Here is a 14,761-nt window from a genome sequence, read left to right on the forward strand (position 1 = left end):
TTGTGACTCACCTTGTTCTCCTGTGCCCATCCAGAACCCTCGTCTCCCTCGGACTGCCTCATTTATCCATTCCACGGACCTAGCCCCTACCTGTACGTCGACCCTACCCCTACTCCTCTCAGCTACTGGATCTCCCGTTACAGAACCCTGGACCGGATCCCGACAACCCCCTTGGATTATCCCTCTCTCCCCTACCCCTCTTCCTATTCATTATTATTAAATACGCCTTCGGGCTACATTCTACCACCCTCTCTGTGTGCCGTCATTTGGTTCTTCAGACGTTCCGGTGTAACAACATGAGTTCACACAGACGCAAATCATAACCAGATGCACACAGAATACATAAACAGACATGTGGAACCGCTGGCACCATCCATAACCAATCTATGTGATATATAAAGCAAGAATAATGTGTCCAGTTGAGAGAGATCTCTGTACAGTACCTGGACCCTAGTGTATTGGAGAACTCCTCAGCAGGAGCCACATACGCGGCTGGGAACCAGCCCTGGCTGTGAGAGAGACACAAGAAAACAGGTATTAGCAAAGTCAATGGGGCTAGCTTTTCTGCACATGCTATTGGGACTATGTTCAAAATCAGCTTTGTCATTGAAAAGGAAAGCCCTGTTGTGAAGACTCTTTGGGTGCAGGGTATAAATATACGTATTCAAAAAGTACTAAACATCCACTCACTGGGAATACGTGTTCAATTCATGCCGCCGCAGAGGTAAAAAAATGTATGCAGCATGAATTTGAAAAGTTAAAAGTATTTCCAGTGACTGTGGATTTTGTCCTTCTTGAATACATTTATTTAACCATGCACCCAAAGACAAAGACAAGTTGAGCAAGTTGAGCACATTCCTAAACTCAACCACAGTATCATCAAAGCAGTACGGTCAGGCCAGAAATAACCTTGGCCCCAGGCTATTGCGCACCGCACACATAAGCCAGGATTAAGAATGACTCAAGCCTGGCCTTAGTGGAAGTGAATTTACTGATTTGTTATTATTTGATTTCAGCGAATCACAGAACTGTGAGGCTAGGCTCGAATTCAGAAACATGTGGTGCGCAAGCACTGGGGGGGAAGTGCTGTGGGAGATGATTGATGTGAAATAAAACCAATGGCTATACGACCGGCAGTTTGGGTAAACAAAGGCCAAGTTTGATGCGCTGGTCCACCAGACCTTCTGAGCATTTGGGCGGAAGTGTCTGGGAACAAGATTAGGCCAGAAAGCACATAACATGTGGACCAATTGAAGCAGGACACCAGGCTGGAGGAGGAGATTGCGTCTGCAATGATGAGGTCCTGTGTGTCTCAGTTGGTAGAGCATGGTGCTAGCAACGCAAAGGTTGTGAGTTTGATTCCCATTTGGACCATATATATTTAAAATGGATACACTCACTGTACTGTAAATTGATTTGGATAAAAGCCTGTGCTAAATGGCATACTTGTATAGGACAGCACAGTCAGTCGTGAAGGTCCCACTTTTTGACTCATAGATTAGAGTTGCCTTTCTCAACTTCTTACTTCTTATAAAATAAATGATAAATTCCTTGTCCCTGCAATTTTTTCAAACATTAGTTGGGTCTGTGTTATGGAAATACCAATGATGTTAAAAAGTGCAGCATATTAATTGATTAAACCATTAAACCAAATGATTAAACCATTAACCATAGTCTTAAAAGTATATATATATATATACACAAAATATTATATACAATATTGTGCTGCATTATTTATTGATTTATCAAAGGTAGTTGATTCAGTTGACCACAAGCTGTTGCTAGTCCGACTAGCATTGGTCTCAGTGAAGACTTTCTTATTTTTTTTTTAAGTGCTATTTTCAGAAGTTTATCGCCAAACTTTTCCCCCTACCCACTTCAGTGTTTTTTTCTTCTTCATTGATTCACCACAGGTTTAGAAGCTATCTTGTAGACAGGTCACAATGTGTCTATGTTGAGGATCACAAGTTTAGCTTCCTTGAGATTACTAGAGGTGTACCCAAGGGTTCCATTTTAGCTCCTATTTTTTTTTTATTATCAAGGTTAGCATTTTCACGACTGGAGGCACTTCCATTGACAAATACCTAGGTATATGGTTGGATGATAAACTGTCCCACAAAATTCAAATGGATAATCTTGTGAGGAAGCTTAAACTGAAATTGGGTTTTTATTTTCGTAACAAGGCTTGCTTTCCGTTTGAGGCTAGAAAGAAGCTTGTCCAAGCCACTTTTCTTTCTGTAATAGATTATGGTGATTTATTGTACATGTATGCACCTTGTATCATATGGTGGGCTGGACCTCACTTTACACGCGCAGACAGCTACATTGGTATGTGTTCATATACAAAGACGTTTTGGGTAAACTCCCCCTATACCTCTGTAGCCTGCTCTCCTTCACCACAAGCAGTTAGTAGGGCTACTGGATGCCAGTCTTTAGTGTTGGTCTGTCAAAAACAGAGAATAGAGACTATCTTGCTATTTATTTAGTTAGGCAAGACTGACCTTTCATATTGTGCACCAGGGGCATGGAATAGTCTGCAAGGTATGCTTCACCTAGATGTACTAGTGCCCCTAAATGAGTTTAAAACTCTTGTGCAAAAATGTTTTCTGTAGGCCGGATCATGTTGTTGTGCTGATTGTATTGTATGTTTTAAATTGGGTAATGTTGTATTGACTGCTGTTGCTTTCTTGACCAGTTCTCCCTTGCAAAACGGGAGGGGCTTTTTTTTCAATGGGCTTTTCCTGGTTAAATAAATTAAATAAAAATAAAATAATTATTATTCTAATTATTTGTTAATATTATTATTTATTTGTTGTTGTTGCTGTATATGAACCTTTTGTTGAATGTGTCTGTTGTTGTGTCTGTGTGTCTGTATTTGTCTGTGCGGAGGGAAGGGTTGGAGGGGAGGGGGGGTTATGTTATTGTAGTGTAGTGTATTGTATTGTGATATTGTGTCTGTTCTGTGGAATCCCAATGATTTTGTCCAGTATATAGAAAATAATTTAAAAAACACTGAAAGAAAGAGAAAGTAGGTAAAGAGTCTCTCTCTATGCGGATGATATGTTACTCATATCTGACCCATCATAGTGTATATCAGAAGTATCACATGTTCTTAAGGATTGATTTTTGTAAATTAGTATAAACTAAGTATAAGTATAAAATAAAAAAAAGTGCACTGATGCCCATCAATTCAGAACTGGTTTTCCAGGATTTAACCTTACCCAATCTTTGAATATATTCAAACCAGAGCCCGCCCAACCTGCAGGTTTTCAGTCAACCCATTACTTATGCAAACACACACACATGTAGACACACCCATTCACACACACACACACACACACACACACACACACACACACACACACACACACACACACACACACACACACACACAGACACACACACACACACACACACACACACACACACACACACACACACACCACTTACCGTAGGCTACTGTCAGTGCGTCCATACAGCCAGCCATTGCGCGGCTCCTGCACCAGCACAGTGACGGTCTCTCCCCGGGTGAAGGGCAGCAACTTTGGGTTGGAGGACGGGGGATGGGAGACCAGTGCCCTCATGGGTCGACCTCCACCCAGACCCAGAGACTCCCCCACAGAGCTGGAGCGAGAGCGGCTGGGGAGGGGGGATGGGGCTGGGGGAGAGGGAGACAGATGGAGAGCAGGTACAGTAATGATAAGATAGAGAAAGTGAGAGGAGATGTTTTTATACCACATGCATTACAGCATTATAACACATGCTATACACATTCATAAGAGCTCATAAAAGTAATACAAGGTGTGGTGAAGTTGAGTCTTCCCACCTCTAGAGGGCACTCTCCCCAAGGCCTGCTGCTCTCTCCTGGCCCAGGACATGTCTCTGTCTTCATCCCTGGCCACCGTCTGCAGCAGAGAGCTGACAGAGCCGCGCAGCTGGGGAGAAATACATGGAGAGAGAATAACCAATAGATCCTCTCCACTCACACATCTCTCACTGTGTCGCTCCCCCCCTGCTCCACACACATCCTATGGCTATCGTGTGTATTGTATGGTGCTCTCACCCTGTGTATTTTTGCCACCACCTGTACTGATGTAGCCACAGTTGATTGAATGTTTGTATGTGATCCGTGTTGTATTTGTTTATTTCCACTTAGCTGACAGATAGATGCACAGAAAATCTGCGATGTCATTAAACTCACACTCAAAACATGTTGGTAACTTGTAGATACAGTACAAATCAGAGACCCTATAAAAAATATATATTAATTCCAAAATGACATGAACTATTATCTCTGCATTAAGATGGACTCAATTCAACTCATTGAGTGATTTGTTAATGACATTTTTGAATTTTAGCTAATTTTAACAGTGTCATAGCAAAGGGTCTGAATACTTACGTACATGAGGTATTTCTGTATTTCAATTTCAATAAATGTACTGAAATTTCTAAAAACCTGTTTTCGTTTGTCATTCTGGGGTATTGTATGTGGATTGATGGCCAAATCCTTTAATTTAATCAATTTTAAATTGAGTCTATAACACAACAAAATGTGGAAAAAGTGAAGGGGTCTGTGTGTGTGTGTGTGTGTATATCACGCACAACCATCTCTAGGGCTTACAGAGAATGGTCAGAAAAAGAGAAAATATCCAGTGAGCGGCAGTTCTCTGGGCAAAAATGCCTTGTTGATGCCAGAGGTCAGAGGAGAATGGCCAGACTGGTTCGAGCTGATAGAAAAGCAACAGTAACTCAAATAACCACTGGTTACAACCAAGGTATGCAGAAGACCATCTCTGAACGCACAACACGTTGAACCTTGAAGCAGATGGGCTACAAAAGAGGGTCCAACCCAGTACTAGCAAGGTGTACCTAATAAAGTGGCCGGTGAGTGTACATATACAGTGGGGGAAATAATTATTTGATCCCCTGCTGATTTTGTTAGTTTGCCCGATTACAAAGAAATGAGCGGTCTATCATTTTTATGGTACTTTTATTTTAACAAATGGAGACAGAATATCAACAAAGAAGTCCAGAAAAAACACATTATATAAAGTTATAAATTCATTTGCATTTGATCGAAGGAAATAAATATTTGATCCCCAAGCAAAACATGACTTAGTACTTGGTGGAGAAACCCTTGCTGGCAAGCACAGAAGTCAGACGTTTCTTATAGTTGGTCACAAGGTTTGAACACATCTCAGGAAGGATTTTGGTCCACTCCTCTTTACAGATCCTCTCCAAATCCTGAAGGTTTCAAGGCTTTTGCTTGGCAACTCGAAGCTTCAGCTCCCTCCACAAATTTTCTATAGGATTAAGGTCTGGAGACTAGCTTGGCCACTCCATGACCTTAGTGTGCTTCTTCTTGAGCCACTCCTTTGTTGCCTTGGCTGTATGTTTTGGGTCATTGTCATGCTGGAAGACCCATCCACGACCCATCCTCAGTGCTCTGGCTGAGGGAAGGAGGTTCTCGTCCAAGATCTTATGGTACATGGCCCCGTCCATTGGCCCCTCAATGCAGTGAAGTCGTCCTGTACCCTTAGCAGAGAAACAACCCCAAAGCATAATGTTTCCACCTCCGTGTTTGACGGTGGGGATGGTGTTCTTGGGATTGTAGCATTCAGCATTTCTCTCCCTCCAAACACGAAGAGTCGAATTTATGCCAAAGAGTTCAATTTTGGTCTCATCTGACCACATCACCTTCTCCCAAGCCTTCTCTGAATCATTTAGGTGTTCATTGGCAAACTTCAGATGGGCCTGTACATGTGCCTTCTTGAGCAGGGGGACCTTGCGGGCACTGCAGGATTTCAATCTGTTACGGTGTAGTGTGTTACCAATGGTTTTCTTGGTGACTGTGGTCCCAGCTGCCTTGAGATCATTACCAAGCTCCTCCCGTGTAGTTCTGGGCTGATCCCTCACCCTTCTCATGATCATCCTTACCCCACGAGGCAAGATCTTGCATGGAGCTCCAGGCCGAGGGCGATTGATGGTTATTTTGTATTTCTTCCATTTTCTAATAATTGCACCAACAGTTGTCTCCTTCTCACCAAGCTTCTTGCTGATGGTCTTGTAGCCCATTCCAGCCTTGTGCAGGTCTACAACTCTTACCCTGATGTCCTTTGAATGTTCTTTGGTTTTGCCCATGGTGGTGGAGAGGTTGGAATGGAAGAGATTGATTCTATTGACAGGTGTCTTTTATACCCATAACAAGCAGAGATTAGGAGTACTTTTCCTAAAGTGACAGGACTAATCTGTGTGCCTCATGGGCATATAACCGGTCTGTATGAGCCAGAATTCTTGCTGGTTTGTAGGGGATCAAATACTTATTTCCTTCGATCAAATGCAAATTAATTGATAACTTTATATAATGTGTTTTTTCTGGACTTTTTTGTTGATATTCTCTCTATTTGTTAAAATAAAAGTACCATAAAAAGTATAGACCGCTCATTTCTTTGTAATCGGGCAAACTAACAAAATCAGCAGGGGATCAAATAATTATTTCCCCCACTGTACATACATATATATCTGTTTTGACAGACCAACACTAAAGACCTAAAGACACTAAAGACCTAATCTACTTAATTGAATTGTTGTCTTTTCTGTCTCATCCCCTACTTCATCCCCTATCCTCCCTCTCTTTCCATCCTTGCCCTCCTCCAGACCTGTGCCTCCTGTTCCGGGGGGGTGGGGGTGCGGGGTCTGGAGCTTCGAGTCTCGTTCACTTTCTCTTTCCATCCATCTGCCTTTTGCTGAAGGGATGATCCGGTCTGTGACACCAAAGTACATTTCACAACATTGTGTCTGGTGATGCATGAATACTTATCAACCTGCTTTGTCATCCTCTGTTTTTATCTATGAATTAAGTTTAATTTGATTTGATAATTGTGTAGTAGCAATGTGTGTGTGTGTGTGTGTGTGTGTGTGTGTGTGTGTGTGTGTGTGTGTGTACCTTGTTGATAAGGAACAGCAGTGACTGTGTCAGACCACAGTGTTTCTCGGCCAAGAAGCGATACCTCCTCTCCTCCTCCTTCAGGATCTCATGATGACTCTGTCTCAGGTACTGCATGTACTCACTGTTCTCCTAGGAACACACACACACACACACACACACACACACAACCACACACAGGGCTGAACTACTCCTACAGTATGTCCTCTCTAATAAGTGGTATGTGGCATGTGGTAATGTGTGCGTGTGTGCGTGCGTGCGTGCGTGCGTGCGTGCGTGCGTGCGTGCGTGCGTGCGTGTCTGTTTACCAGAGAATCTCTGTAGGCTCCTCGTCGAAGCTGTTTCTCCAGAGCCTCTGCTTGGTTCCTCACCTCCAAGTCATACACCTTACGACTTCCCTATAGCACGCACACACACACACACACACACACACACACACACACACACACACACACACACACACACACACACACACACACACACACACAAGCAGTGGTACTGCAGTCTAATCAGTGGTGTAAAGTAACCAAGTATACAGGAATCATTCACACTGTGTTTCACACATAAACATTTTAATTTGTTGCAACACGTGCAGATTATGTGCGGTCAACAGTTTAATTAATAGTTTAACATGAATATAAGACACATGAAAATTCAACGCTCTCATCCGTAAAATGAGCAGCTTTTCAAACGCACGACAATATCCACAAAATAGTGGAGAATTACTATAGATTACAGAATAATGTGAGGAATTTTCATAGAGGCAGGAGTCAGGTTTTAGGTTCTATACTTTTACTTAAGTATGACGTTCTGGTACTTTTTACACTGCTGAGTCTAATTGAGGGCGAGGCCAAAAAACTGATTCCCCCATTGAAACCCATGTCAAACTTCAAAACACAACTTTTTCCCATTGCCCACAGAGGTAGAATGAGAGGTTCTCTTTCAGTCGACTCGGTTTGACCCCTCACCATGGGACATGCACTCTTGTGTACCTTTCACTGAAGACACCTATTGGAAGCGATACCCCTGCCTATCACCCGTCCAAATAAAGGAGAAGACTGGGTGGCCCAGCCTGCCTCCGATGGAGGCCTCACTGGCCGAGTATCTCGACCCGAAGGCTGCTCCCAGGGGTGGGAATCGGTTTGGGTTTCACACCTACGACCGCTGAGGCATCACGAGAGGGGAACGTGAACACGCTCCTCACTCTACCTGGCGGAGTTGGCTCCCGTCGTCGCCTTGTCCAAGGACACAGAGGCAGGCGTCGATGTGGACAAACTGCAGTTACATCAACAAACTACGTCAATTCGGACAAGCTCCACCATATCACTGATCATGTGACCCGCACCATCACGGCCACGGCGAAGGTGATGGGCCTCTCTGGATGAACAAGTCCAAGATTACAGACTGCGAATGGCGTGACGTCCTCGACGCCCCGTCGACCCGGCTGGGTTGTTTGAGGATCTGAAGGCGAGAGTCGAGTTGAGACGCAAGAACAAGGAGACACCACCCCCTTCCCCCTCAAGGACCACCTACGGGAGGAGAAGAAACCCTTCCCCGGCCAATTCGTGACCATGAGACCTCCTCCTCCACTTCAAGATCCTGAAGTTGCTCCTCAGCAGCCCAGTCACCCCAGCCCAAGCAATGGTCCAGCCCAGACCAGCGACCTCAGCAGAGATACCCTCCACGGCATTCCGCTTCCTCCGGTTCCTCCGGACAGGCCCCTCCCAGGACTGGGAATTTGTTACACACAAGCAAGCTACTTACGTCAATGTATTCCTCATCTAATTTGACATTCTTCTCCATCGCCTGCAACACTTCCGCCTGGAACCATCGAAACTGTGGGGAAGGAAAACAAGCTACACTTACAGTAAATGCTACAGCATCTGTAGAGTAACAAACAATATATATAATTAACATCCTATTATTCAAATCATAATCTGCTGTTAATACAGTGGATCTGTATCCATCATACCAGTTTGTCTCCGCTCAAGCCAATATTATTTGGAGCATTTAAAGTCAATGCAATCAGGAATGGACCTATGCCACAGACAAATGTATTTGTACATGGCTTTTTGCAAGATAACTGTCTTAAAGTGCTTTACAACAAGAACAATATTAAACAATATAAACAATAAATACAATATAAACAATATAACCAGGATATAGGGTGGAGTAGATTCAGCCAGGAAGATTTCAGAAACTGGAATTTTGAGGGGCTCAGAACCCCGTTGCCAACAAGACAAGAGTAGCCTGTTGGACACTTGTTGTGGCCACAGCATACATGTTGACCATGATAACAAACTATTTTATTTCTAGATCCAGTGCCCTGCGTAAGTAATGGGACAGTAAAGCATGTTATCTGTTTTTGTCTCTACACTCCAAAACTTTGGATTTTAAATCAAATATTGTTTTCAACATTCAGAAATTCAAAAACACCTTTTTATGTGTAGTCCCCCTATGTTATAGGTACCCAAAAGTGATGGGACAATTGGCTTGACAGGTGTTCTCTGTTTCGATAGGTGTGTTTCATTTGTGCAGTCATAAGAGAGCTCTCAATGTGTAGTACATTTACATTTACATTTACATTTATGGCATTTAGCAGACGCCTTTATCCAAAGAAATACAACAAATACATTTGTTTAAGTAAGTGAATCATCTATCCAACAGTCATCATAAGACAAAGTAATCAATGCTCGGACCAGGGGCCATTGGCAGTCGTAATGCCAGAAGGCATTTTCTTTTTTCTTTTTTTTTCTTTTTATTATTTATTAACAGGAGAGAACTAGTACAGGGGGGAAGTGGGGGTGAAGAGGTCTCAAGGGTTGGGGTTAGGGTTAGTACAGGGAGGGTAGTGGGGGTGAAGAGGTCTTAGGAAGGACTGTTAAGATGTAGCCTGAAGAGATGCGTTTTCAATCTACGGCGGAAGATTGGTAGTGACTCTGTAGTCCTGACAGTGGGGCACCAGGACAGTGAAAAGCTGTGACCGAGTGGTGCGGCTGCTGCATCCACGTAGAGGTGGCGGTGCCAGGCGGCCAGCCGAGGTGGAAGAGCGGAGTGATCTTGCAGGGGTTTGGGGGCTAACCATTGCTTGCAAGTAGGAAGGGGCTGTTCCCTTTGCCGCCCGGTAGGCAGGCACCAGGGTCTTGAATCTGATGCGAGCTGCTACCGGGAGCCAGTGGAGGGTGCGGAGGAGGGGCGTGACATTACAACAATTGTAGTATTGATTCTAGGCTTTGTGTTTTCCTTTGGAGTCTGCTATTGGTGTCTGTCAACATGAGGGCCAAAGAGACATCAAAGAAAGTCAGGAAGCCAATATGAGGCTGAAATATCTGAATAAATCAATCAAAAACATAGCCAAAACCTTAACCTTAAACCTACCAAAATCAACAGTTTAAAACATCATTAAAAGGAAAGAAAGCACTGAAATCGCAAATGGCCTGTAAAGTGTGGAGAAAAAAAAGAACTGCTCCACAGCATACCACCTCATCTGTGAAATATGGTGGAGGGGGCTTGGGCTCGTATGGCTTCCACTGGAACTGGCTCACTTGTCTTCATTGATGAAGTAACTGCTGACAGAGTTTACAGAAACATCTTGTCAGCCCAAGTAAAGGCCTTCAGATTCATTGGATGGCGCTTCATCATACAGCAGGACATGCAATTAGGGTTTTTCAGGGCCAAAAAGTAGAAAATTGTTGACTGGCCAAGTCAATCTCCAGATTAAAATCCTATTAAACATAAGCTTGAGGAGACGTCCTCAAAACAAGCAACAACTGAATACGTCTGCAGTACAGGCCTGGCAGAGCATCACCAGAGAAAATACCCAGCATCTGGTGGGGTCGCAGACTTCAGGCAGTTATTGCATGCAAAGGATTATCGACCAAATACTAAACATGAGTGCTTAATTTGGACATCCTAAATAAATTGGACATCCTAAATAAATAAATAAATTCATAAATATGTCCCATCACTTTTGGGTACCCTAAAATAGGGGGACATAAAAAGTGTTGCAATTTCTGAATGGTGAAACCAATATGTACACAAATACCATCAAATAGAAGCTGAGAGTCTCTACGTTAACCTCATAGTAATTGTTTGATTTCAGTTCCAAACTTTTGGAGTGCAGTGCCGAAAGAAGAACAAATGCTTCACTGTCCCATTACTTTTGCAGGGCACTGTATATGGCGCTGCCAGGTAGTTGATTTTATTACTGTAACTGTTGATGGTCGTTGGTGGCATGGGTCCATACAAGTTAGTAGTGGTTGTACAGACTATGATAATAATGGTGGAAACAATTGCATAGTTCAAACTGTTTGGCAACACACTGACCACTCCTTCCATTTCAGCGGTGAGTCTTCTCTGTGTTTCAGAGATCTGGATCAGGACATCACCTTTGAGATAAATAGAAACCCACTGCTCATGTAATCATTACACAAAAACACACACACACACACACACACACACACACACACACACACACACACACACACACACACAATCCAACCTGCAACCAGCTACACTATTGTCGGCCTTGTTCCAAATTAAATAGAATTAAATAGAATTGTAATAAAATGAATCAATATTATTAATTATATTAGTGGTTCCAATACCTACAAATGCACAATTAAGTATTCAGATCAGCGATAACCTCAAGGAAGTATGTACATATGAAGCACAATATTCTAAACAACTAGTATATTCTGATCTTTAAAGGCACCCTATGTAGGATTGCGCCCTCTTTTCACTGCGTTGGGAATTGCAATAACAATTCAGAATAATATACTCCTCCTCTCTCCCTCCCCTTGCTCAATGCAAACTACTTCTAACTCAAACAATGAATCTGTCAATCATTTTCCCTTTTTTTCCCCCATTGTTACAGGACCTTATTACTAAATTATTTCGTTGTTTAGTTTGGAAATGTTTGTGGAAACATGAACACGGAAATGAGCCAGCCAGGGGAGACACTCACATTCACTAAAGTTTCAAACAAATCCCCTCATTCCCCAAACAAAACTCAGACAAGGCTGTAATGTCAAGCAAGACGTTTACTAGGAAAAATCATCAGAATACATGTTACAAACTTATTTGCACACAAAGGCTTCTGTTGCTTAGGTCGGCTTCCAGCACTGAGAAATGCTTGCAGCTCACAGGCAGTATACTAGGTAGCCAATGAGCCACACACATGCAAGTCACAGGTTACACGCCTACATTAAGTGGTAGACGGCCAGAAACATGCCGAAAATTTTGGAAAAGCAAATTCAGGCAGAAGGGTCTTCGTAGGTTCACGTAATGTCACAGACTGTCAATACATCATAAGTAATGATTCAGCATGGTTATTTTGCGACATTTTCAAATGGGAAAAAGCTACATATTGCAACTTTAAAGGCACAATCTGGGAGTTGTGTATCTGTTCCTGCCCCATTGATTTGAATTCATGACCCATTGATTCTCTAAGAATATGACTCATAAATACCTAAAGTATTATGGTTAGAACAACAACAACTGTATTTCCTTATCATAACTCAAAATATAAGGTTGTTTTACTTCACTCTTAGTAAACAATACATTGTATAATTATGTATAACTTTCAAATATGTTTAAACTTATAATTTAAATTATCATTAATCAGTTAAATCATGGACTGTTAGTCCTTGCACCCAGAGCTCTGTCTATGAATTTGAGATTGGTCACATTTCCCCAACCCTATCTTTCATCTTCATACCACCTATGGGCCACCTATTTGGCTGAAACATTTATTAAGGATTGCATCTTTAACTACTCCCAATAACTAAAAAAAGACCACCTGATATACAAACACCAGATAGATAAACAAAAGGCAAATCCACACGCTAAATTACTGTGTTATTGGCTTAATTGCGTTTTTCTTTATCCCAGTCTCACCCATTGTACTGGGAACTGGGTGAGTTAATGAATTCAGTGGGGCTGAAAGATTGTCCCCATTCATTATTCAACACTAGTCATCTGATGCTGACTCTGGTCACGCTACAGTTCCCTGACCTTCTCTCTTAGCCAGCCCTAACTAGCTATGCTGTTATGCTACACTAACACTGATGGTTGGTCCTACAGTATACACTCTATATGTTAGCGTTAGCATAATGCTAATGACCAAGGGTAACAATGATAGGACACTTGAGTGTGAAGGTTATGAACAGACACTGAAGGTTATGAAACACACACACACGCACGCACGCACGCACGCACGCACACACACACACACATACATATATAAACACACATGCATGTAAATGGCCCCCCATGAACACACACATCCAGATAGACACGCAAATACTGTACAGTACATAGAGGAAAGCATTGGTAAATTCACTACTTTCCAAAGTCATGAAGTAACTTTAAAGTTACAGTCAAGTTAGTATTTTATGATACAGGATGTTATGAGTGTGGCCTTGGGTTGAGATAAACCAATAACTATCAATAAATAACAGTAAAAAGAGGGTAGAGTGAGGACAAAATGGTCGCACGCACGCACACACGCACGCGCACACACACACACACACACACTTACCAAGCGATCGAGATGAGAGTGTGTGAAGAGCCTGTTCCCCCATCTTAGCCACAGCACTGAAGTAGGCTTCACTAGTAACAGACAGTGCTGTACACAACACACAATCAGCTGTAGCTTAAAAACATGACAAATTCCATGATGCATAAGTGAACCATAATTGATCCAACCATTAAGAATTTGTCCAATAAGTAAAAACACTGTTGTTGATAATTGATAGGTTGTGCTTGGGCCAAAAACAGCACAGTGGTATCATTTTACCATGCTTACTATCTGACCTGTGACAGCAAGCCTGTGTATATCAGGCAGCGGGTTCATTAAAGATGCATGCTACTCACCCAATTACAACTAGACACATACTGTGTGCGTTAAAGAGTTAAGTGGACCTACAGTTTAGAGATAGGGTGGTCTATTCTGATACACACACTTAAGCATGCACACAAACCTTGCACACACACACAGACGCACACAGACACACGCACACTCACCTTGGAAAGCCTTGACGTAGCTGTTTCCTAAAGAAACTAGCTTCTGTAGGCCAGGGTTGAACTGTTCCATCAGGTTCTATGTTGATCCAAAAAGCACACAAACAACATTATTGTAGCAGAACTGAGACTGGACTAGTCATACAATATGCAACATTTCTACATGCTCATATAACCTTGATTGGAAGGAGAGATGAAACAAGAATGAGACAGCATATAGGTGAACATGAGTAAGGGTAGAGTTGTAATGTGACAATAAATGTGCAAACCCCTTGTACGTCCATCCCATCTGGGGTACACTCACACTCACTAGAGAATTTCATTTCCATAAAGTGTACACTGTAGGAAGACTGTCCAAAAACATGCGAAGAAAGTGTTTCAAACTCACCGCGTACACAGACAAGGTGGACTTATGTAGCTGGTCACTGTTTGCCCCTGACATCATGACCACTTAGTTTTTATATAAAGGAGAAAATGTCGTAGATCATATAAAATGAAGCAAAAAAATGGGAGAAAACTCTAGACTAGTTTGAAAGAAAGTTGAATTAAAGCGCTCCAAGAAACAGGTTCTCAGCGAACTCAACTAGCACCTTTCCTTGTCGATACCAGTCTCTGAAGGTGAAAGTCACCTTTGCTATTATCCCCACCGTCGTTCTGTTGTTTCTGGCAGCGATGACACCTGCTCGATGGAGTGATAGCTCTCTCTCCCTCTCTCATTCGTTAACAACCCTTTTCATCCCTCTGTCATCACCCGTTTTCACAGAGAGTGGGATATAAAGAGAAACATGCGCC

At 42.6% G+C, this 14,761-nt stretch overlaps 1 protein-coding gene across 1 annotated transcript in view; it reads right to left on the bottom strand.

The window, feature by feature from the left end:
* baiap2l2b (BAR/IMD domain containing adaptor protein 2 like 2b) overlaps nucleotides 1–14,411 on the bottom strand; it is a gene marked incomplete at its 5' end in the record, with an annotated part of 17,178 nt that extends 2,767 nt beyond the window's left edge. The window contains 11 exons of the mRNA XM_083696718.1: nucleotides 444–509; nucleotides 3,451–3,658; nucleotides 3,827–3,935; nucleotides 6,660–6,764; nucleotides 6,947–7,078; nucleotides 7,255–7,344; nucleotides 8,711–8,782; nucleotides 11,273–11,334; nucleotides 13,488–13,574; nucleotides 13,973–14,048; nucleotides 14,358–14,411. Of these exons, the coding sequence (XP_083552844.1) occupies nucleotides 444–509; nucleotides 3,451–3,658; nucleotides 3,827–3,935; nucleotides 6,660–6,764; nucleotides 6,947–7,078; nucleotides 7,255–7,344; nucleotides 8,711–8,782; nucleotides 11,273–11,334; nucleotides 13,488–13,574; nucleotides 13,973–14,048; nucleotides 14,358–14,411 (1,061 nt within the window). The remainder of the gene's footprint in view (nucleotides 1–443; nucleotides 510–3,450; nucleotides 3,659–3,826; nucleotides 3,936–6,659; nucleotides 6,765–6,946; nucleotides 7,079–7,254; nucleotides 7,345–8,710; nucleotides 8,783–11,272; nucleotides 11,335–13,487; nucleotides 13,575–13,972; nucleotides 14,049–14,357) is intronic.
* Between the last annotated feature and the right edge of the window lie 350 nt (nucleotides 14,412–14,761).

The sequence above is a fragment of the Argentina silus genome (genome assembly GCF_951799395.1).
Source record: "Argentina silus genome assembly, chromosome: Y".
NCBI classification, from domain to species: domain Eukaryota; kingdom Metazoa; phylum Chordata; class Actinopteri; order Argentiniformes; family Argentinidae; genus Argentina; species Argentina silus.